The following is a 24363-nucleotide window of genomic DNA, read 5'->3' as shown; positions in this document are numbered from 1 at the left end:
GTGAAAATAATGACGCGCCACAAAGGACGCCTTTATGCCAGGATTTCACAGTTGTAATGTAAAACTGTTCTCCCCTGAACCGGACCAGCCGCTCTGAATAGGGGGGTGGAAAAAAGAAACAAACTCCAACCCACAAAAGCTTTTTTTTTCTGTTTTGTTTTTTTAAGGAAGAAACAAAAAAAATGTGGATTTTATCTTATGGTATCATTAAGCAGCCGTGTCTTCGAGAGAGACTTTCATTACTTCCGCTGTCTCCTCGGACAGCGGATTCTTTTTTCTTCTTTATAAACATTATTCCTCAAATTTATTGACATATCCAATTGAATTATTCTTGAAAACACCACACAAAAACTTATTTTTTCACATTTTGTGCACTCAAAAACTATTAACCTTCATCATAATTATAAAACAATGATTCTCTACATCAAGGCATAGCTGAGTCAACAAGAGAAATAATAGCTGACGCAGCCCCAAGCTCATATCCGTGTTTTTTTCAAAGGACAGGAAAACAAGCAGAGGATGCGTTTCTTTTGCTCTCATGGAAGTGGGGCCCAAACATCAACGCAGGCCACAGAGCAGGGCTTTTTTGTTGTTGATGTGACTCAATAGCGAGGGGCCTGTCCGGCTAAACGCTGTTCCTTTTCAGCATTGTTCCCCCGAGGCCTTGAAACACTTTCGGAGATAAACACTGTTTAGCAGTTAAAAGGGCCACAGAGGGAAAAGGCTTATCAGATGTCTCCTTAATGGGCCCTGTAAGCTGCATTATTAGGCCTAGGCCTCAGATAAGGTGGAGGCTCAAGTTTGATTCCCTGGCCCCGGCAGCAGAGCTGCATCCCCGGCACCGTCACGTGGAGCGGGCTCCTGCGCGGCTGGATCTCGGCTGGTGGTGTGTTCGGCAGCCCCCTCCTCTCCTCTCCCATCCCGCGAGAGATTAGAGCTCGGAAGAGGAGGGAGAGAGCAGCGGAGAGAAGAGGGAAGGAGGCAAGTGGTGCTGGGGTTTGTTAGGCTTTTGGATATCCCTCCTCCCCCCTGTCCCCTTTTCCTGCTCGGCTTTCTGGGGGTAGGAGTCAGAGTTAGGACAATGGCCAAAAAGATGGTTCCCAACCGGCCGCTGAATGAGAACACTGTTGGTGGTAGCGCTTCATTCAAAGCCCGGGCCTGGGCACATTGTCCTCCCAGATTGGCGGAGGAGAATGGAGTTTGCTGGTGGCTGCCAAAAGGTTAGCAGCCTCTGTGAAAGGATAGGCCCATTATTCACTGCCCTTTACAGAGCCCAAGCACCCTTTGTGCTACTCCTCTCTTCCCTCTGCGCCGCCAGCTTTTTTTTCACTCCGGTGCCCCGGATCTGCGCCCGACGGTCTCCCCCTTTTCCCCCCAAAGTGAGCGACTGAGGCGCGATGCCACCACTATCCCACCCCAGGAATACCAGGGAGAGCTGGGATATATAACAACCCCCCCCCCTCCACCATGCCTTGCACCACTTACCCCTCATCCCCAACCGTCAAAAAAAAAGAACCTTGAAATGATATGGCCCAGAAGTAACAACAAGGTTACCATTCACGACACAAGGGGATTTAGAAAGAGGGAGCGTGGAAACTGCCACTCAGCCAACACAATTTCTATTCAACCCTTCCTCAGCCACCCAGCTCAACCTCGGAGACTCAGCTATTTAGGTGTATTTACAAGGGATGGCGAAATAAATCAACTGAAAAAGCATGATGAAAGCAGAGAAAATACAAGGAAAATCACTTCAATGTAAGCAACAACGGAGGTCCTTTTCAAGCTTCATTATGCCAGTAAATCCAGGTAAGTTACAGCGTCATAAAACAGCAAAAGCTGCTATATTCTTTAAACGCTCTAGCTTCCCTGTCCATTAAAAGAGGACCATTCTTGCATCAAATCAAGAATGGAGCACAGGTAAAATATGACCCTCGCAGAGAATACTTTAAAAAAGTGCCTCGTAATTCACAGGCGCGTCAGCGAGCCGGGCGGTAATGTATGCCACCCGTATATGCATGCAGTTATTCAAAGTCGGGGCGTCGGGGAGCCACGCCGCGCATTCTAATGCTATTTGAATGGGAGGTCACCTGCTGCTGGGCTTTCATTCCGTGTTAGCGCGGCCAGGTGGGGAGCAGGGGTCGCACCGTGCACTCTCTTATTCTGCTATGCCGCAAATGGATAACCCATTAATCACATTAGCGTGGCCTGTGAATGGATGGCCTGTTTGTACAGAGGCCGGCTCGACTTAGTGCAGGGCGAAGACGTCTTTACCAACGCTGTGGCGACTCCCAGAGCCTCGCCAGCACAATTAAAGTGCAGAAGTTATTCTGAAGGTTTGATCCTCTTGGAAGCACAAATGTGATGAGGATACGTTTAATATAGAATTAGAAATGTTGGCCTTATGGCGGTGCAACAGTAGCAGTGAGGGGGTGGGGGTCACCAAAATCTTAAGGGTTCATCCTCTATGTATTTCCAGCAGATCTTATTGAATATATAATTACCGCCTTTCGGTTGTTTGCCTCCGTCAACCAGTAATGTTGCAGTTTACATCCATGTCTGTCCCAAATGTCATCACTTCATCATTTAACCCTGTTAGACATTTGTGTAAAAGTGTCATAATAATTAACTAGTGTATGAATTCTTGAGTTATGGCCAAAAACCTGTTGTGACCTTTGACCACCATCAGTTAATTTGAAGAAGTTCAAGGCTTTCATAAGAGTGGACCAAACGGATGGACTGACAACCCTACCTCAAAGGGCAATCATTTTAGTTATTCCTAGTGTACTTAGTTTGCAATCGGACCGTTCGGGCTGAGCTCATGGAGTGTCCAAAATGGAAAGGGTACCTCCTTTGGGGAGAATGAATGAGCTAAGGAAAAGTCATGGCGATGAAACCAGAATTTATCCTTTGGGGACCAATATTATCCGACGTAAATCAAACTCATTTTAAGATCTTACCAGATCTTTCTTCAGGGGGACATTTTGAAAAAGGTACCGTAAGGGTCACCAAAATTATCCCTTTTGATATCATGGCAATCGGCCGATGCGTGTCCCGTTCGACAAATACTTGCATCCATTTGCCTGCTGGTAGTGTGGGGCATAAACCCATGATAAATGTAGGATTACACACAGAAAAAACATGTAAGGAGCCTTTAGAGAGAAGCACAAAAAAAGGAGTTAAAAGAGAGTTGGAAGATCACAGACCGTGCAGTGAGTAAGACCCACCCCCCTCCTACTTTTACAGACGGATGTAATCCCACCGGTCTAAGACCGCATCCCACTGAAATCTTCTTTGGTGTACCTCTCTCGCTTGCTCTCACTCTAAGCCGCCATTACAATATCAATACAGGTTTTGCCATACCAGACAGGACTGGGGATTGTGGATATTATCCACTACATTTTTCATAATTTTCCCATTCTCAAACATTAAATCTAATGAGATTTTTTTGAGATTCTCATCTCAGTGGAAAGAGACGTTCGGTGTGTACAGTACCTGTCTAAAGCATAGCCCAGTGCCTTCTGCCTGGTCCCAGAGTAGACAGAGGGGCTTTTCTCCCAGGCCACCAAGTTGGAAGCATCGTGGAAAAGGTGGATGTTGACCAGATCAAAGGCACTGAGATGAAAGAAAACTCATGACAACATTCCAAGTGACAAAATTAAAGCTAATGTTCAATTATGAATCCATCGCTGTGGTGGATTACATTCCTGCAAATTACGAATCCATGCATAGAATTAAGACTTAAATGTTTTTTAGTTTTTTTTTAAGAAGTAATATTACTATATTACTTGTTTACTATTTAATATTACAAGTAATATTACTTGTTAAAAAACACTCTTCCACAACACTGATGGTCTGTCCCATCAGGGAAAATCGCTCAATGTGATAACAGTGATAAACATTGCCCTGTTGATCCTATCAATCTGGGGCTGTTTTGTTAGCATGGCTTTTGTCGGGGGGGGGGGGCCGGAGGAATTGGTTTTATCTCGAGGGTTTTCTTTTATTCTGCAGGCGACATCCTGAACAAATGAGTACATGTGTGCCTTTGGCAATCTATCTATTCATATCTCTGATCAGACCCCCCAACCCCCATTCTTCACCAGCAAACCTCTCTCTCTCGTCAAACGTCATGCCCCTATTAAATGCTTACCGTTTCAGCTCTTTAGTTCTCATGTCATCCTTCTATTAGATTACAACTCCCTCCCCAATCCCCCCCTACTTTGCTCACATTGGAAGACAGTTTTTTTTTTTAACCGTCCATGCTGCACAGGTTCAATTGCATGTAATCTTTTTGGTCATCTGTCATATGCAACTGCTTGACTAACGGGATTACGTCTAATCAAATCCCTGTCGTCTACCCCGGCACACTGTCCGGAGAGGCCGAACGACCCGCCGGGGCTTGACCGTCGCGGTCGGCTACGTCTCCAATCACAATGGTGACTGCTGGAATGATTCAGCGAGGAACAGAGATGAGGTGGGATGTGTCGCTGCAGGGGGGACTCACCAGTCAGCCAGGGCCCATCGAGTCCTGATGAATCCCTTTCTGGACCACTTGCACTGCGGAACAGAAAGACTCAATTTAGCAAGACATCGGGAGGGACTCAGTCAGCGCGAGGCAAATGAAACGCAAGCATGTCAAATGATGATTTCACATTTTTTCGATTAAGTTGACTTTCAGAAAATTCATTCTTGAAATTAATTTACGAGGGTTTTAATGAAAATTAAACTTTCTGAACCTTTGGTTTTCTGATGATGGATGCCGATGAACATGACTGATTAAAAAGGGACAGTGTGTAGGTTTTGGTGACATCTAGTGGGGTGGTTGCAGATTGCAGCGAACTGAATACCCCTCCCTTTACAAGACTGCGGGGGGTAACGTGAGCCACAGCAAGAACTACAGTGGCATTGATTTAACGGTTTGTCCCTTCTGAACTACTGTAGAAACATGGCGGTCCAACATGGCGGACTCCGTGAAGAGGATCCACTCCCTATGTCGAAGCTGAAGGAAACGCAACAATTCTTAGCTTTAGGTGATATAGACACTAATGAAAACATAGTTGTGAATATTAGATTTAGTCTTGTAGGTGTTGTCTTGTGCTACACACTGTACCCTTAATTATCCATTAATAAATAACACACTTGCAGTAAATTATTAAATACACATACTCAAGTACTGTACTTAAGGTCACTTTCTTTTGGCATGTTTGGCCTGTACTTAATTTAATTAGGTCCAGTTGATGGTGCATCATGCTTCTACTTCAATACATTTCAGAGGGGATTATAGTACTTTTTACAAGTTCACAGTATCTGCCAACGGTCTCCAGAACAGGAAAAAAAGCCACAACGTAAGAATACTTGTTAATACATCAATAGCATTGAGTCAATAATATAATTTTTATTATAATGAAATGACACTCAGAAAGAGGCCAAACTGCAGCGTCAATTCTTCTACTTTTAAACACTTTCAGTATATTTTTCTCAGTAAAATGTTGAATGCATCTTTTTTTCATTGTGGTTTTACTATTTTTACCAAAGTAAAGGAGCTGACCTCTTCCCCCACTGGAGGTTACTCAAGTGACTGTACTAGTTGATATTCAGATACTTTAGTCAAAGTTAAAATACTATTTAAAGATACTTCTTTTAAGTAAAAGTACAGAAGGAAATCAGCAAAACGTACTTATATTATCATTATTAAATATTATTATATATAAAAGGTAAATATACGTGTTCTAATGTATAAATTAATGTCAATGAGCCAATGTTAGTACTATACACCACAGGCTTGTTTAATAACAAGTAATAATAACATTTTATAAGCTCTGTGTGCGTTTGTTTATACATTTTAATCCAGCTGACAGAAAAAGCACTTCAAAAGGTAGTTTGTCTGATAAACACTGCGGAGAATAGTGATACGTCTTCAACACAGAAGCCACGGCCCGTAAGGACGAGAGTCACACAGCATAAACGGAGCCTTTCCACTCGGTGGAAAACATCCAGTGCAGCTGTTTGATCAGATCCCACCAGCCTTCAGTTAAGTATCTAATCACAAGTCTAAAGATCTCTCGCTCTCTCTCTTTCTCTCTCTCTCTCACAAATGGTTCACCGTGAAGTCGGTTATTAAACGGGAGACAAATTGATGCTGCGAGTGTTCCCATTCTGAAAAGATAAATAAGTCTGTTTCCCCTCAGCCTGTCCATCTCGCTCCGATACTCCTAATGAGGAGTTAACTGCAGTGATGAATAAACTAATTATGGGCCAGGTCACATAATTACAAATTGACTAATTTTATTTAGAAAAAGAAAAAGAAAGAAAAAATTCTGAAGCAAACTAAAAGGGCTAAGAGGTATTTGATTGCACCTCACATTCTTCAATCTGCATTAGTGAAAGACTAACTGTATCAAATTGAATTACATTAGCATACTTGAATTAATCCATACGGCTTCGGCAGGATGTATGGGCCCAATTATAACTTGCTGTCCCAACATTGTGACTTTGAAAAGGAGCAAATTGAATTACGCGCATGTGTCGTACTGACTCTAAACAAATGAAAAAAAAATAGTTTTAAACAAATTAATCAGAATGTATTAGAATGTTTGTTTTAAAATACACTGTACCGGAAACGTTTGGTGATGTAAAGTTGAAGAAAGAAAGTCTTAAGAGTGGGGAGGATGAGGAGGGACGAGATGAAGCGTTGGTATTGAGGGGGGGTGGGGTTGCTCAGTGCCCAGACAAGCTCTGACTGCAGCCAGAGATGTTTAATCTCGATTTAATTTAAAGAGCCATTAACTACAATTGCAGCATTAAAATCCATCACTTTCCCTGACACCCGGCCCCAGATTGCCCCATTTCCTCCACGTATGACTGATTGACCCCCTGCTTCATCGCTTGCTTATAAACACACACACACACACACACACACACACACACACACACAACACACAACACAACACACACACACACACACACACACACACACACACCACACTACACACACACGCACACACACACACACACACACACACACACACACACACACACACACACACACACACACACACACACACACACACCACACACCACACCACACACACACAGACCACCCGGTCCGAGTCGAGCGAAACAAGCATCTACATATCGGTAAGTGAGGAGGAACCGTCTAGTTCAACCAATCTAAGTGCTTTTATTTTGTAATGGGGGTGCGGTTAAGATGATTATCTCACGCATCATCAAAGTGTAGAAAAAAAGAAGTGTCTCTCTCTCTATTGGCTGACATGATGACATCATGATTTGGTCGCCACAGCTAATGTTGGGTAGTGGGGATGATGACACAGATGCTGTCCGGCGCCATTTAATCTCCTGCTGAGACATCATCATCATCAACACCTCCCCCGACACATGCACACACCTTCTTAAAACAAATGTTTTTTCACCATGCTCTGTCTCAGTCATAACATGTAATCATATCACACGGCAGGGTTTGGCGGCTGTGAGTAGTCGGTGGCACAGCGAGGGTCACAAGAGTTTATTTTTTGGAAGGATGAGGGTAAAAGGGCGACGGTAAAAGCTCACAAGGCTTTGGGGGGTGACATTGGCCGACCTCCCTGCAGGTCAGTGGTGGCGTCCCTGCCCATGGCAGTGATGAACGGCAGCAACACAGCGGGTCACAATCCATGGGGGTGTCCTCACTCACACACTCACACACACACACACGCACGGACAATGAGAAAGAGACAGACATGAAATAAGACAAAAAATATAAACGAGATGGGGTGATGGAGGGAAGAAGGATCGTCGGATTCACTGGGAACCACTACATAAAACCCCACCAATTGTGACCAATGGAAGATTACGCTACGATAAAATGTCAGACCTGACACGGTCATGACACACACACACACACACACACACACACACACACACACACACACACACACAGTCCTTGTCCAAAATACCCTCCTGCTATGTGTTCCGTTCGATTCTTTGACCTTTCTTATATTTCAGCTCAAAGTCCGACACCCATAAATAACATTATGGCGGGGTGATGTTTGGAAGTGTGGGGGGAGGGGGTCTGATAGAAGAGTGCAGGGCAGCGGTGTGTGTGTGCGGGGTTGACACAAAAGCCCCATGACAGAAATGCACTGTGAGTAATAAGTAATACACACAAACGCTGATTGATTTGAGCCTCGGCAGACATTCACATTTATCTTTATTCCATCAACCGGGTGGGGGGGGGAATAAAGAGAGGTCCTCACATAGGGTTTATATGACTGGACAGAACGTGAACAATTCGAGAAGACAGAAAGAAAAGAAAAAACGTTGGATTTAAAATTGGATGTACGAATAACAGTGTACGGAAGAAAAAAAATCATTCTTTCCCACGTTTATTTCGACATCACCCCCTTCCTTTTACGAGCATCGGTGTCACGGTGTCTTGAAGCGGCGATAAACACCGCGAGTGGTTTTACACACGATGCCAGCATTGAGTGACTCCTGTACGCCACCGTGGCACCGCGTTCGCGGATCGCGCAACGCCGTGTTTAAATCAACTGGGGGGGGTTCAAGTAATCGCAGCCCCGTATCGGAGCTTAGGGCGCTAAAAGGGTACGAGGAGTCAATGCTTTTATGGTCGCGCTTCGTGGTGCCAAACAACAAACATACTCATATGGATGTTGATCTACTGCCTGTTCGGCACTCCTTTCTCTCTCGTTTTTTTCATACCGGCTGCGTAAAACAATCAATAGCAAGGGCACATTAAGGTCTGGGGTCGTATACTTTATTTATATAGGCAATGACAAATCCTTATGATGCAATGGCTTTTGGGGGTATGTATTACCGAAGCCAAAAAAAATAAATATATTAACGCCCCCAACCGAGAGTGACGGAATAAACGGGGGAAACGACAGGCCGCCGAATCCATCACACCGACCTTTCAGGAGAAAATGTGCCAACAATTTTGATCCACTTCCGTCTCGTAAAAAAATTAAATTAACGTCCCTGCGTCTCTCTCTCTCCGCTCTTCACGTACAGCCGTAATTCAGGCGAAATGTAAGCAGGGGGCTGATGTGTCTGCATATGGAGAAGGTTGTGGGTTAATCAGAAGCAAACCAGCGTGGGAGCAGCAGAGGGCTGCGAGCAGGAAGTGTGGATGTCACCCAAATATGTTTTGCTTTGATGGCGAAAGGTTTGAGAGGCGTTTGAAAAGCTGAAGTAGAAAACCATCTGGTCTGGGTTCAATACAAACAAATATATTTCCAAAGCGTCATGTAATGTTATTCAGGAAACAAATGAAAATTAAAGCTGCGAGCAGCGATGAACGGGTCCTCGCTCACCCGCAAACAGTCGGGGCGCCGGCGGGACGCCGACCCGCTCGGCGAGAACGCGTACGTTTTACCGTTTGTCGCGCAACCCCAATATTCTTTCGCCAGTAGGTGGCACGTCAACTGCGAGTGAAAATAAGCTTGTCGATATCCTCAGGCCGCGACGAGTTTGGGGCAGATTCGAGCAAGTCTAGTTGAGCCAGCAGGTGACGCTCTGACTATGACTGAAATTAGACTTGTCGATATCCTCAGGCCGTGACATGTAACAAGCATGACAAGTTTGGGGCAGATTCGAGCAAGTCCAGTTGAGCCAGTGGGTGGCATAATGTGTCTCTACGTGAAGTGTAGACCATGTTGTGTAATTTTCATGTGAATTATGTGATTGGTAGAGCATTTTTAGGCTTATTTGTTTTGGCCAGTAGGGGCGCCTTGAGAATGTGAACAGATACATGCATCATGTGATCATCATGTGTGTGATCATCATGTGTCTGAACAACTTTGCCCTGGCCTGGATTTGAACACACAACTCCCACATTCAAGACAGGTGTTTATCCCACTGTGCCACCGGTTTGCTGAAAAAATTAGATCGGAACTCGTATAGCTAGAAAATATTAGTGTCTAAAACTTGTCATTTTATTTTTTTAGTAGGTGTTCCAATGACAATTTCAAATGTTTCTTCTTGGAAATGTCTTCAGGGCTTGACTGGCATCATGCATGATTATTTTTGGAAAAATTGGTTTAGTTAAAGCAACAGTCTATAGCATAACAAAAAACAGAAAGTGGGATTTTATTGGAATTATTTTTAGTGAGAGTGAGTGAAAGCGACGTTTTTTTTGCAGAATAATCATGCTCAAGGCCTTCTGATCATCCTGGAAAGAAGATTGAAGTCGATCGGAATTTTTTTGTGGGAGAGAACGTTAAATGTATAACGGCAAAAAGTTGCAAAAGCGAGAGAAAAAACGCGAAAAACGGGCAACTTCAGCTAATTATTGTAGCTTAGCTGTACACAACCTCTCCCACCCTCTCCAAAACTCTGCAGGGACCGGCCCATTGGCTGTCGAGCTTTGGGCACCGGCCCTTCTTACGCACAGGGTTGTAGACCCAAAGACAGCTCTCCAGCCTGAAAGTGCTTCCCTTTTTCTCTCACGTCGTAGTTGCGTTTTTGTCTCACGCCTGCACTCAGCTGCTGTTTCCGAGAAAACACATGGGCTGCTTCGAGGTGGTCCTGCAGTCTCCTGGCGTAATCAGGGACTGGGGGGGGGGTGTCTGGGGATTCAGGGGGCCGTCCAAAGGCCAGTTCCGCAGGGGTGCGGCGCTCTCTCCTCAGCATCAGCAGAGCGGGTGTACAGGATGAGGTCTCCTGAACTGCAGAGCGACACGCCATGAGCACCAAAGGCAAATGCTTGTCCCAATCGTGCTGGTGCTGCGACGTGAGGATGACCAGCTGCTGGCCCATGGTGCGATGGAATCTTTCCACCAACCCATCACTCTGGGGACGCAGGGGTGAGGTGCGTGTCTTGTGCATGCCCAGGGGCAAACACCCGCGACTCTAAGTTCCTCCCCTGGTCACTGTGTATGGTCCCGGTACTCCGAACCGGCTGAACATGCCTCCATGGCCGTCTCGGCCTCCTAGTCTGGGAGAGCATACGCCTCTGGCCATTTTGTAAAGTAGTCTATGTCGGTGAGTACATACCTGTTTCCTCCGTCTGAGCACAGAAGCGGACCCACCACATCCACGGCCACCCTTTCCATCGGTGCCCCCACTAAAAACTGCTGCAGTGGTTTGTGAGAGCGACCTGGGGGACCCTTTCGTGCCATACAGGGGTCACAGCTGCGGAAAAAGTCTTCCACATCCCTCCTGCACCGTCCCCAGTAGAAGCCTTGCCGGAGACATCCCGTAGGTCCTTGGGGACCACCATCTGCCACTTTTCCTCTCCCGTTACTGGCTCCTTCCATGCCCGCTGAAGCACGCCCTGACTCAGGCGCAGAGACCCAAACTGAGACCACAGACCTTCGGTTGCTTTGGAGAATACTGCCACCTCTTCCAACGGTGGCCGCCGCTGTGTCTCCAACCACTGCAATGCAGGCTGTAGGTCTGCGTCCAGACACAGCGGCCGCCTCCTTGAATGTCATGAGCCACTGTAGAGCAGAGTGGTCCGTCCTCACAGTGAATGTCAGGCCACACAGGTAGTACTTGAAGTGCCTGATTGACAGCACCACTGCCAAGGGCTCTCTGCGGGTAACGCAGTAGCGCCGCTCAGCCTTGTTGAACGCCCGGCTGAAGTAACCCACCACTCGCTCCCCTTCGAGTCTTGCTTGGGAAAGTACTCCCCCGACGCCTGACCCGCTAGCGTCTGTGTCCAGCGTGAAAGGCAAGCTAGGGTCTGCTGGGGCAAGCACCGGAGCCTGAATCAGGGAGCACCGAAGGCTGCTGAACGTCATCTGGCATTGCTCCATCCAGAAAAAGTCGGTGTCCTTCTGCAGCAGCTGGAACAGAGACGCAGCAGTGCATGCAAACCCTCGTACAAACCTCCTGTAGTACGAGGCCAGGCCCAAAAAACTCTTCAGCTGTTTTTGGTTGGTGGGGGTGGGCCAGTCAGCGACAGCCTGCACCTTTTCTTGCATTGTGCCGATGCCCTCACCGCCAACCCGGTGTCCCAAGAAGGATACCTCTCTCTGCATGAAGTGGCACTTTTCCAGGTGCAACTTCAGGCCTGCTGCTCTGATTTTTTCCAGCACCAACCGCAGTGATGCCAGGGCTTACTCAAATGAGTTACCGTGAACCAGGATGTCGTCCAGGTAAACTAGGCACTGCTGACGGGGAGTTCCCTCCAATACCTTGTCCATCAACCTTACAAAAGATGGCAGGGGCATTGCAAAGTCCAAAACTGAGGGCCTTGAGAACTGCCACAGCCCCAGTCTGGTGCAAAAAGCAGTCTTGGGCCGGGCCTCCGGGGCGAGCGGCACCTGGTAATATCCACTGCGGAGGCCCAGGGAGGAGAACCAAGAGGACCCCAATACCATGTCCAAAGACTCATCAATGCGGGGCAGTGGGTATGAATCCTTCTTGGTTATCCCGTTTACAGGCCTGTAATCAGCGCAGAGTCACCAGCCGTGTATCTTTTTTGGAACCATGACAACGGCTGCTGCCCAGGGGCTGTCAGAAGGCTTGATGACACCTGCCTGCAGCATGCTTGCGACCGCCACATCACAAGCCTGTTGGCGGGCCAGTGGGAGGCACTTGATAGGACGTGCGTCCCCTGTGTCAATCTCATGCTGTACTAGGTGAGTTTGCCCCACCTCGTCCTCGCTCTTGGTGAAACTGGCTTGGAACTCTAGCAGAAGCTGCCACAGCTGCTCCTGCTGCTGGGGAAGTAGGCCGCCACAGTTCTTGCTCCAGACCTCCCTCTCCGCAACCAGAGTCCCCTCCTCCTCCTTCTGGCACCCCCCAGGCAGACAGTGGGGTCAGATGGGGAAGATGCATGGGGTGCCTCAGGGGAGAAGGAGAGGGGGGCTGGATTGCTGTCTACAGTCTCTACCGTACTCGCTGATGGTGCGAGAGGAACAGGGGGATGCAGTGAAAGGGTGAGGGTGGGGATCATCGCTATAGCCGGCCCTCCTTGGAAACTCAAAATGTCCAAACCCAGGATACATGGGTCCTGCACTGCAGCTATCCACAGCAGGTGACACAATGTGCTTGATTTGGGGCACTCCCTGGCTAAGTCACCTGGTTGACCGCACCACCAGCAGACCCTGGGACAGGGGTGTGGTCGGTGTGTTTGCTGTAGTGACACAGCTCTAATCAGTTCAGTCAACCATGCCGGTCTCTCTTCCTGTGATGGCCTCGCCATTGCAGCCCTTACAGCAGGTGATCCCTCTCTGTGCCCGCTTCCAGACGCTACACCCCACACATTCTCTCTCTCCACGGCCATCTCCAAGGCCGCCTGCAATGACTGTGGGTGCTGTAGCTGCACTTGGACACGCAATTCAGTGGGAGAGATTGCTCTGATGAACTGGTCCCGTGCCAACTCGCTCTGTACTCCGGGAGGCATGTGTACATAAGCTTTCTATGTTATTGGCCAACACCTGCAGCGGCTCCCCCGGTTTTCTGCAGGGGTTATTCAGTTCATTACGGAGGAGCTCAGGCTGCAAACACTAAAACGCCTCTGAAGAGCTCCCACCAGAGCTTGATAACTACGTCTGTCCTCCGGGCTCAGCAGCAGGAAGCAGGGCAGCGCATCGTCTGTGAGAGACAACGCCAGCTGTAGCGCTTTAGTCACGGCGGACCATCCCCCGGCATGTGATAATTGTTCAAATTGCGCCAGGAAGGCTTCCCAGGCCGACCTACCGGCGGATTTTGGCGTCTTCACCGTCGGCACTGCAACTGAGTGCTGGGCGTCGCCCTCTCCCATTAGCGCTACATTCCCTGGAGAAACGGCGGGTTAAAGTCGACGAGGGCTTCATTCAATTCAATTAAGTTTATTTTGTATAGCCCAATATCACAAATTTGCCTCAGAGGGCTTTACAATCTGTACACATACGACATCCCTGTCCCAGGACCTCACATCGAATCAGGAAAAACTCCCCAAAAATAACCTTTCACAGGGAAAAAAGGGAAGAAACCTTCAGGAGAGCAACAGAGGAGGATCCCTCTCCCCGGATGGACAGATGCAATAGATGTCATGTGTACAGAATGAACAGCAAAGTTACATAAACATATTACATGAATATGACAATGTATGAATGGAACTCCAATCCATGAAACAGAAGGAGGTAGAGCGGAGGGGGGGCGGGCCGCATCAGCAGGGCCAACGCGAGACCGGCTCACCAGGCATCAGACACCGCCAGGTCCAATGGACCCTATGAGACGTGAAGTCACAAAGACTCCGGGGAGGAAGCAAGAGTTAATAAGGTGCACTGGAGAGATGTAAATTCATCCATAAGGAGAGAGAGAAGAGGAGATAGGTGCTCAGTGTATCCTAAAACATCCCCCAGCAGCCTATAAGCCTATAGCAGCATATCTAAGGGCTCGACCAGGGCAAACCTGATTCAGCCCTAACTATAAGCACTATCAAACAGGAAAGTCTTAAGTCTATTCTTCAATGAGGTGACTGTGTCTGCCTCCCGGACTGAAAGTGGAAGCTGGTTTTATAAAAGAGGAGCTTGATAACTGAAGGCTCTTGCTCCCATCCCACTTTCTAGGACTCTGGGAACCACAAGTAGCCCCGCATTTAGTGAGCGCAGCTCTCTAGTGGGGCAATATGGTACTACAAGCTTATTAAGATATGATGGTGCATCACCAATCAAGGCTTTGTAGGTGAGGAGAAGAATTTTAAATGTGATTCTTGATTTTACAGGGAGCCAGTGCAGAGCAGCTAATACAGGAGTAATGTGATCTCTTTTCTTAGTTTTTGTGAGTACACGAGCTGCAGCATTCTGGATTAACTGGAGGGACTTATACCTCATACCCGCGTCTCTAGCCATCTTCACCGCAGACTCTCTCAGGCGATTCCTCGCCTCCATTGTAGCTCCCGTGAACCCTCTGGGGATGTCTTCTGACCATCCGCAAGCTCCCTCCTCCTCCATGTCTCTACCTTCTTGCTTCACCTTCCTCCCGCCAAGACGATCCATGCTGAACAGCAGGCTAACCGCTAGCTCCCTACCAAGTTAGGTTAGATCTCAGGAATCAGCGATCTTGTCCGTCTGAAGTCACTTCTGACATCAATGTAAAATTTCGCTACGTTTCCTTTATGACACGGAGACAGGTTGTTGTCCTTGGAGGTACGCTTTATTGTTAACTGTTCACGAGACACTCACATGCTACCAGCAAAGACAGTTTAACAACAACACGGTTCCCATCTCACACACTTAACTCCCTCTTGTCCCCCGGGCAGGTCAAAAAACCGCCTCCCCTCTGTTCCACCAATCACAGGCACGCACCTCGACCAGCATGCCTGCGATTGCTAGAGAGACGGGGTTGTCGTAAAAAGCCCCCTTTACGTCACATCAGTTTCTGGGACATTGGGGACAGTCAGTCTAAATTAAATAAATGTGCAGATGAATCGATGATTGAAGTCATTTCTGGATGCAGCCCGTCTCTGCAGGTAGACCCGCAATATCTTCCAACCGCGCGCCGCTCAATGCAGGACATGACATTTGGTTCCTCTTTTATACGCCCGGCCCTCCCACGATGATGTCACCAGCTCACTGACACTTTATTAACGAGAGGGACGGCGAAGGAAATACACAAGCAGAGAAACGCACGCACGCACACACACACACACACGCACACAAGCTGTCACTCTCTAACCTTCCTGGGAGAATTCGATGTGACAAACTGGATGCATTTAATACAAAATAACAAAAGAGAATAAAAAGAATCTCCTCTCTCTTTACCAGCACGTAAACAGGACACCTCCCCTTGTTGTTGGCAGCTTTAAATAATCCGGTTGGGGTCGTTTTTCACAGTTTGTTATGATAATCGCACCACGCGTCTTGAGTCTGAGAAACCGAACCGGAGTGTGTGTGTGTGTGTGTGTGGCATTTCGTCCGGCCCAAGATCCTCCACCCCCTCCCGGTGTAATAGGATTCCTCAAAGCTGCAGATGGATGGCAAATCTAGGCGGTTTCATCTACTAAAAGAGGGCATAAATCACGGGCGGAGGAAGCGGGGACGAGGCAGGGGTTATCACCAGTCTGCCTCCCTCATGAGAGCTTTGCATTAAAGCATTAGTGAAATTAATTCATCTTTCATAAGAGGTTTGAGCAGTATCTGTGATCTATGATAACAACCAATTTCTCACAGGAGGGCGAGAGGGAGGAGAAGAGGAAAAAAAATAAAATACTCGGCGACCCTGATAGACTACACAAATCTGCTCTTTTTAAATGGGCTAACATTATCTGGAGTGCTGCTCTGCGGAGCATCATCCCAGATTCATATCCCAGCCGGGAAAGAGGCATAAATCACAGAGGAAAAACTTTTTCTCATCTGCCCCCCCCCCCCCCCTCACACTAACTCTCCCCTCCCTACCTACACCTCTCTTCCCTCAACATCACTCCACTCATCCCTCTCACCGCTGCACCACGTGGGGAAACCTGAAGATGTTTGGATGTGTGTGTGTGTGTGTGTGTGTGTGTGTGTGTGTGTGTGTGTGTGTGTGTGTGTGTGTGTGTGTGATGTTCTTCTGTGTGTTTGTAGGGCGTCTCAGGGTGTGGTGTCCTGGCAAGTGTGTGAAAGAGACGGAAATCGTGGGGAAGTGTGTGAAGGGGCCGTATCCATCTGTTTTGCATATATTTGCGGAGGCGACTGCCAGAGCATGGTTGACAGATGAGTGGGGAGTGCGGGGATGACACACGAGCGGCCGTGCTCTTTATTACTATATCAGCACAGCTATGCTCGGCGCGCACACACACACACCGGAACCAGATAACCCAAACACGGCGGAGTGAGCAGAGGAATTGCTCCACGGGACAGCGAGGACCCCCCTCCACCTTCCACCCCCTACTCGGTTCTCGATTAGAATTGTTGTGACTGATTTGTCTCCAAATCAGCCATGTGTCATCCAGGTTTCCTCGAAACATAAAAAAAGAGATGCGTAGGTGGTGCTTTTTGTAAAAATTATTGAAAAAGTAGGAGAAAGAATCTTTTAGTTTTGGTTTAAATTATTAACTGAAGTCTGGCATTGCATCACAGAACAAGTCTCAGCGGTTCAGGTGTTTTATATGATTTCTTTTGCAATCTTGTTTAGGGGGAAAATAAATCAAAACTCATGGGTTTGTGTCCGTGATTGATGACTTTTTCAATTCAGCGGCTTTATTAAGCCTGCATGTGATGTAAAAGAGTGTTCATTTTGTCCGTCAGGCCCTGAGGGCTGCCGTGAGACAACAACACCCGCCATCAGTCACGTGACCCACCTCAGGAAAGTAGTCCTGTGGAAACTTTTCCTTCTCCAGCGAGGGTGTGCTCTCCAGTGTCTCCGAGTAGGTCTCCTTCCCCACGACCTTCTTGAATTTCTTGGCTTTAAGTGGAGACAGAGAGAGAGAGGGAATTTATTGTTGCAAAACATGGTTAATTTTTTTGTGAGACCCTGTGTGTGTGAGAGGTGGACTCTCCTGTTATTTAATTAATTAAAAGCTCAACGAAAGCTGGAGCCACTTCAGCTTCCTCAGATTGCACCACCTGCTGGTCAGAAAGAGGAACTGCGTTTTCAGCTGAAGAGGTGAAAAAGTGAAAAAAATGGGGCGCTTTTTCCTGCACTCACAATTGGCAATGTCTGCTGGAAGGGGGAGGGGGGGGTCTAATGAAACACATACAAAAATAATCAGTAGTTTCTGTAATTCTAACTTAAAAATCACATCTTTCAAGTACATGGTTGGTGGGTGGGAGGGTGTCCGGTCCCCTCTCGACCCCTCCACTGCCTTCGCCTGTCCAACGGTTGTCTAATGCTGACTTGGGTCTAATAGGAAGCGGGGACGACTCCACTATCTATATCCCCTCTTTTAATTAGCGCGGTCGCTGGCCCCCGGGGCCCTCTGACATCGCAGCTTGATGAGACCGCCGTAACTGTCCAATAACCCGACACACACCATTACCGCCGGGCCCGAAATCTTATGAATTAAATCCTAATATTAATAAGCATTACCATTCCCCCCGCCTCTCCCTTTACATTATCCTCAAAGCCAATCTTAGCTCCACTTGTTTTTGATGGAAGCACGAATGGCCAGCAAATGGTTGTGTGTGACGTGCTGGGGTGGAGGGGTGGAATGAGGGGGGGAACGATGATTTCATTACATTGAGATGTATGCGTGTGTGAGTGTATGGGTGGCGGGGTGTTGGGGTACTCACCTTTGAAATCAAATTGGTGGATGTTTTTCAAAGACTCGTGGATGAAGTAGAAACTTCCGAGAGCCTGCGAGAGGGGGAAGGGAATTGAGATTGAGAGAAACGTTTTCCCATAAATGATACTTTTTTTCAAGCTATCCAGAATCAAGAATTATTCTCCACATGACTGGTGTAATAAAAACATTTTTTTAAAACAAATTCCCAACTTGCTCAACAGCAACAATTGCTCCCATTATTTCTTCGGTTTCCAAAGCTCTTCACCATGTTGAGCGTGTGCGAGGGATCGACCTAATGGGAGGAAGCTCAACTAATAAACTGGTCTGAAAAGGAGAGCGCCTCACTCACAGGGGAAGCCACGAACACTACACACCGCCGACTACACAACAACAGGTGCTCCCGGTACAGTACTGGCCGCCCCCTTTACCCCATTCTCTTCTGATGTGGCGCGTCAACAATTCCAGCTCTGAAAAGGACACATTCAGATGGACTTTTTTTTTGGAACGAGCGAAGATCAACTTCAATGGGCTTAAAATCTTAATTTCCACCCGCGGACAACTGGGAACTTTCCCAGTCGGCGGACGAGCCAATCAAAGTTTGTGGGAAGGAGTGAGAGGGGGGGATTTGATGCGGTTCACAGTCCACTACACTGCTTTCTGTCGCCCTCTTTACACTCGGGGGGGGGGGACGGGGATGGAGGCAAAGCTCAAAGCTCAATCCCCTGTGTCTTTGAGATAGTGGCCCTCTGGAAGAGAGAGAAAGAGGGATGGAGAGTGGGATGGGGGTGAGAGAGGGATGGAGAGCGGGATGGGGTGAGAGAGGGATGGAGAGCGAGAGCAAGCTGAGCAACTTTTACTATAAAGACCAAATCAAAAACACAAAAGGAGGGAACACAGTGCAGTTGGGAGGCGAGACTCAGGTACAGTAATAGAAAGAAGTAGTGACGGAGTGGGCTTAGAGGGGTGTGATCAGAAGAAGGAGGAGACACCCAGAGAAGAAAAGCTTCTGGGCACCAAGGAGGATTTAGTCTGTAGGGTTTTCCCTGCGTTTTCGCCTATTGAGGCCAGACGCCTCTCTTCGTCGGCCCACCCCACCCACCCACCCCGACTGGCCTCTGCATTATTTATGAGCGCCGGCACATCTTGAGATTAAACATTTGCTGATTTGTCAAAAGCACAAACATGAGGTCCTGCCCATCTCCTTGACACATAAGTCCTGCCGACGGGACGGGGCGGGGTGGGGGGGAATACTGTTGCACATTTAATTGATGAGAACAGCGGCTGGTGACCGGAGGCCCCCTGCCGCGCACCTCCCCCCTTTCTCCTGCTCTGACGGAGGGAGGTAGAGGCAGAGGCGGAGGCGGTGTTGGGCGAAAGGCATAGACTCAAGGTCACAAGCGCCCCATCGCGAGACGACGGCTTCTAGGAAGGCTTCTAGGAAGGCCCACCCACCTCACCACCACCCTTACACTTAGCTGCCGCGCTCGCTTGTCTTTATGTTCTCTTTCACCTTAAAGTGCCGACAACAGACCCGGAGACAGAGATGGATAGGAGAGCGGGCAGCACAAGAGTGGAGGGGAGGGGAGGGGGGAGGTGGGTCTTGCTATTTGTCAAAATGGTGCCACCTTTGCTAGCTGCTGCTGTTTGTGTAAATATTTCAGAGGGCAGTCAAGTGAAATATGACAGATGGGGAATTATGGAGATAGAAAAGGATATGTTTCATCAGTCTATTGGAAATTAAATAGCCGGATTTCTCTGGAGACTCAAAGTACTGCTGCGGAAACAATAAGCGGAATAATTGTTAATGGACCGAAAATAAATTGACAAAAAAAATATACAAATCATAATAACTGATAGATGGTAATATTTCTTGACTTTTCTTTTTTGACAAGCGAGAGATTTCACCTCAAACTCTGGGCTTAATCTTCTGACTTTTTACACAAAACAGAATGATCAATTCTAGTTAACGACACTCTGCAGATTGATTGATTATGAAAATAATCATCAGTTACGCACAAAATCTGTCCTTAACCCTGATTAATGGCTGCTTCAACAACTGCTATCTGCAGGGGGAAAAAATACCAATAAAGAAATAAATGATGAAAACAGTCTTTAACAGTCTTTTGCAGAGTAAGGCCGAATCCTTCTGCAGGCCCCCAAATCCCAAATTAATATGAAGCCAAACTAATCGGCCTGAATCAATTCTCAAATAAAATGATAAACGATGACACTTAAGTGGCTCTCCGTGTAATCGCAAAAAATCTACTTAACCCCCCCAACCTGATAAATATTTATTTGACAACGTGGGTTCAGAACCTGGTGGCGGCAATGTCTCGCTCCTCTCCTCTGCCTCCCTCCTCTCCTCTGCCTCCCTCCCGCACTCTTCATGAAGAAGCTATTATATTAGGCGGGCGCAATTAATCCATTTGTCTCCTGACATGACAGCCTCAAAATATTCATTAGGGCCGGACTGCGCTGACAGGCCGTGCTTATCTTTTACCAGCGGCTTTACAATGGCCCGTGTCAAACGTATGTTTGTCACGTCCCTCTTTATTGATTAGCTGCCAGATTCACTTGAAATAATTAAAAGTATATTTTACATATTTATAAACCGCCACTGCGGCTACTTAATTTTCCATTAGTAAAATGCAGTCTATTAAGTGCACCATGAGGGCCGCTGCAAGGGGGTGAGGGGGGGGATGAGTAATCACCATAATTGTAGACAGAAAGACAATAACCGCGCCATAAAAAGCCAGGGTTTTATGACTCGCTCTGGCAATGCCAGCTCTTATCGTGAGCCGTATTGGCTACAGATAAGGCCTGTTTGTGTGTGTCTATGTGTGTAGTTGATATTTCCACAAAGAAATCCCAGCATATACGGGCTGAACAAGTCCCAATATACTCGCTGCTAGGGGGTCATAAGAGACTTAAGAGCTGCAGTACATAGCCATGCATACTTTCCTCCGCTGAATGCTTTATCGATACCGAGGGCTGCAAAAATGAGTTCCGGCCAACGTGGGGAAGCGGAAATCCTGTGACCTCCGCATGGATTTTCTGCGGTTTAATGTGAAAAATGAGCCATAAAGCATACATAAAAGTAATAATTTTTCCTCCAAGGTCTCACCTCCAATCTGTGCTGAGGGAGAGTGGTCCAGTCCCGAGAGAGCTGACACCACGCACACTCCCGTTGTAATCGCGGTGTCGCTGTGCAACTTCCGAGGGTAATGTTCTGGTGTGCCCATGAGGGCTCTTAACAGGGAAATAGATCCTACGCTCGTAAAGCATTGAGCAAGGGGCAGCCTACTCAAAACACGGTAACCGTCGCTGGACATGATTGTTTTCATTAGGATGGCACTCCTTTTTCGGGATAAGGTAGTTAGTTTTGTTGGTGTTTTTGGACAATGCTATCCCAGTTCATACTGGGAGTAATCTTTTAAACCTTTGTTAACGGCAGGGTAATCTTGAGAAACAATCAGGAGTATGTGAGATAAAAAAAATTAAAAAACGAGCCCATTGATGCCAACTTGTCTTCAATGAAAGTAGTTTGCCGCGCTAGCTCCAAAAGTCGCTAAAGCTAGCAAGAACGTCGGCAGCTTCAGCCCCCCCCCCCCCCAAAAAAAAATGATCAGTATGGAGGTAAAGAACGAACACTGCTAAAGTTAGTTCTCTCAGCTCCAGTGACGAGCAATGAGAGCACAGGAACCATGTATAGACTGATACAATAACGACCACACTCTATCGTCACTCATGACCACTAGAAGTGTGTGGTGATGTCTGTATCTGCAGAGACCCATATGAATTTTAAACCACTTTGATTTGATTAGTATAGCACTCCATTAGTCTACAACCTGTTTAATCGTGTTCCCCTTTAAGGAATGTTGACACATTTTATTCAAGATCTCAGAAATGAACGCGGCCTCGTTATTATCAGGAAGGATGGCCAAAACTACAAGAACAAGACGGGCTGTAATAAAACAGGAAATACCCATTAACAACACTTCCCTTAAAGTGATACAGCACCTGCACCGTGATCAGGGTTCTCAGTGTCACAGGCCACCTTAGAGAAATATCTCCTCAGGGGGTTCCCATGCCATTTCGCTCTTTGGACAGCAGAGACTAAATGGGCTGTTTTCCAGTTTATATCTCATTGCTCAAAAGTCCCTGGAGTCTCCTCATCTGTCAAATCCAGAGTGATCCGCATAAACCTGCACGTGGAAACATCGCCACAGAAACTCACGGATGTCCCACCGCACACCGTCGGTCGGTCTTATCGGAAAGGTCAATCAGATGTGCTGTCATGAAGGAATGGTGTTGCGATATATCAGGAACGCATGTTATGTCAAAATGGCTTAGAGGAGGAGGAAGAGACATAAGCTCTGACTAATAGCTACATAATATTCTCATTATTCACTGAGGACCAGCATTCATACACGGCTGCGTTCTCGATGTACTATACAAAAGCACGGCGGGACGGCAGACAATAGAGCAGCGTGCTGTGCACTCTGACGGCACCCGGTTGAAAGAATCCACGCATTTGGTTTTTCTGGGATGAGCCCTCCATGTCCCAGCAAGGGACCCATTGACATGCAGTAACTGAGGGGCTTTAAAAGCACCTTCACGGGAGAACGTTTCCGCACGAAATCTCCGAAACAGCTCGCTTTTTTTCTTCTTCTTTTTTTTTTACAGATGGAGCAGACTTAGTATTTGCTACCCCTCCTGAGCCCACCGCCCACACCCGGGGCTGCCATATGTGTTTGCCAAGGCCCTCTCCCACTGCCATTGATTGAGTATTCAGAGTATTGAGCCACAGTGTCTATTATTCATCGCCTGCCTTGGAAGCTCTGACTGGATACACAGACAAAACCCTCATTAAAACTTCCTCTGTCACTTCCTGTGATTTGAAAGCGGCTCGAGTACCGGAGCCATCCGTCACGTCCTGAAGTCGCCTTGTCTCTGGGTGCGGGGGTGTGTGTGTGTCTTGGAGGGAGGGAAGGAATTGGACAGTTCAAAGATATACTGATAGGAAACATGTTAACGTACATTTACTTATTTATTTCACAGTAATAAAGATTTAAGTTGAGCTTAATCTCCTTCATGCTCTTCCACTGTCCCCATGAGGGACCCTAATGAGCAAACCTTGCTAGGAAATTGGTTTACATGGCAAAGCAGGACCAGTATTGATCACTTACAATTGAAAAAGGAACAGCAGATCCAGACCACCTGAGCCTCGTTGTGACTGGTAGTATGGCCAAGGCGGATCATCAAAACACGGCTGGAGGAAGCCCTTTATCCTGACAATGTTGACATCGGGCAGGAAAGCTTACAAAGACTAAGTTTACTGCAATGCTTGCAGCTCTGCAAGGCTGTAACGGCGATTGCACCGAAAAATAAATGGCTAATTAGGTGAGCAAGATAAACCCAAAGTATTAGACAAGTTACAATTTTGACAGGATGATGAATGGGGCAAAAATAAAAAGTCAGGAGATCACCAAAAGTTCACGAAATATGAATGTTTACATCAAAATAGAAACATTTCACTCTTTTGTGCAAATGTTAACCCCGCTGATGGCACTAGAGGAAAACTCATTAGGATTCATCATATGTGGACCGTGAATTTCAAACTTCCTGTCAATCCACCTTGTAGATGTCGGGATATTTCTTTAGACTTTAGGCATTAGGATTTAACTTCCGGGGAACATTGATCTCTGTTCAGAATAGGGTTAATATCTCAATGGATATTAACTCCTATATATCCATTATTAATTAATGGATATATTTTAATTGAGATATTTTACACACAAAAATAAATAAATATATAAACTTCATGTAGAAAAATGATTCAGCCTCTGGGGGGCCATTAAGGTCTGCACAAAGGTTTCATGGCAATCCACCCAATGGTTGTTCAGATATGGAGCGACCAACCGGCCGACATTGCCATTCCTATTAACCTTAATCAGGAACCGTTGTATTTGCTGCATTTCCCAAATCCCACCTCCATCCATCCATTTATTGATCTATTCCAAGCGAACCCACGGCTGTGTGGATCAGTTACGATACATGTATTTCAGCTCTGTGGACCGGGCTTCCACTTCATTATTCTAAAATCTCCCAGAATGCAGAGCGACATGCGCTCATGATTGATCTCGAAACAACTGATGTATATTTCTTTTAAGGAAAACATTATGGAACAAGGCATAATTGGCCAAAGCCGT

The 24363-nt window shown here is 47.0% G+C and overlaps 1 protein-coding gene across 1 annotated transcript in view; it reads right to left on the bottom strand.

The window, feature by feature from the left end:
- LOC117743862 (inositol polyphosphate-5-phosphatase A) overlaps nt 1–24363 on the bottom strand; it is a 132500-nt gene that overhangs the window by 46173 nt on the left and 61964 nt on the right. Inside the window, exons 5-8 of the mRNA XM_034551764.1 lie at nt 18159–18222; nt 17228–17331; nt 4502–4554; nt 3493–3612 (exon numbers count right to left, since the gene is read on the bottom strand). Coding sequence (XP_034407655.1) covers nt 3493–3612; nt 4502–4554; nt 17228–17331; nt 18159–18222 — 341 coding nt within the window. The remainder of the gene's footprint in view (nt 1–3492; nt 3613–4501; nt 4555–17227; nt 17332–18158; nt 18223–24363) is intronic.

This window comes from Cyclopterus lumpus, chromosome 15 (assembly GCF_009769545.1).
Source record: "Cyclopterus lumpus isolate fCycLum1 chromosome 15, fCycLum1.pri, whole genome shotgun sequence".
NCBI classification, from domain to species: domain Eukaryota; kingdom Metazoa; phylum Chordata; class Actinopteri; order Perciformes; family Cyclopteridae; genus Cyclopterus; species Cyclopterus lumpus.
The sequence above is the reverse complement of the archived record's forward strand: the minus strand, read 5'-3'. Positions and strand labels throughout refer to the sequence as shown.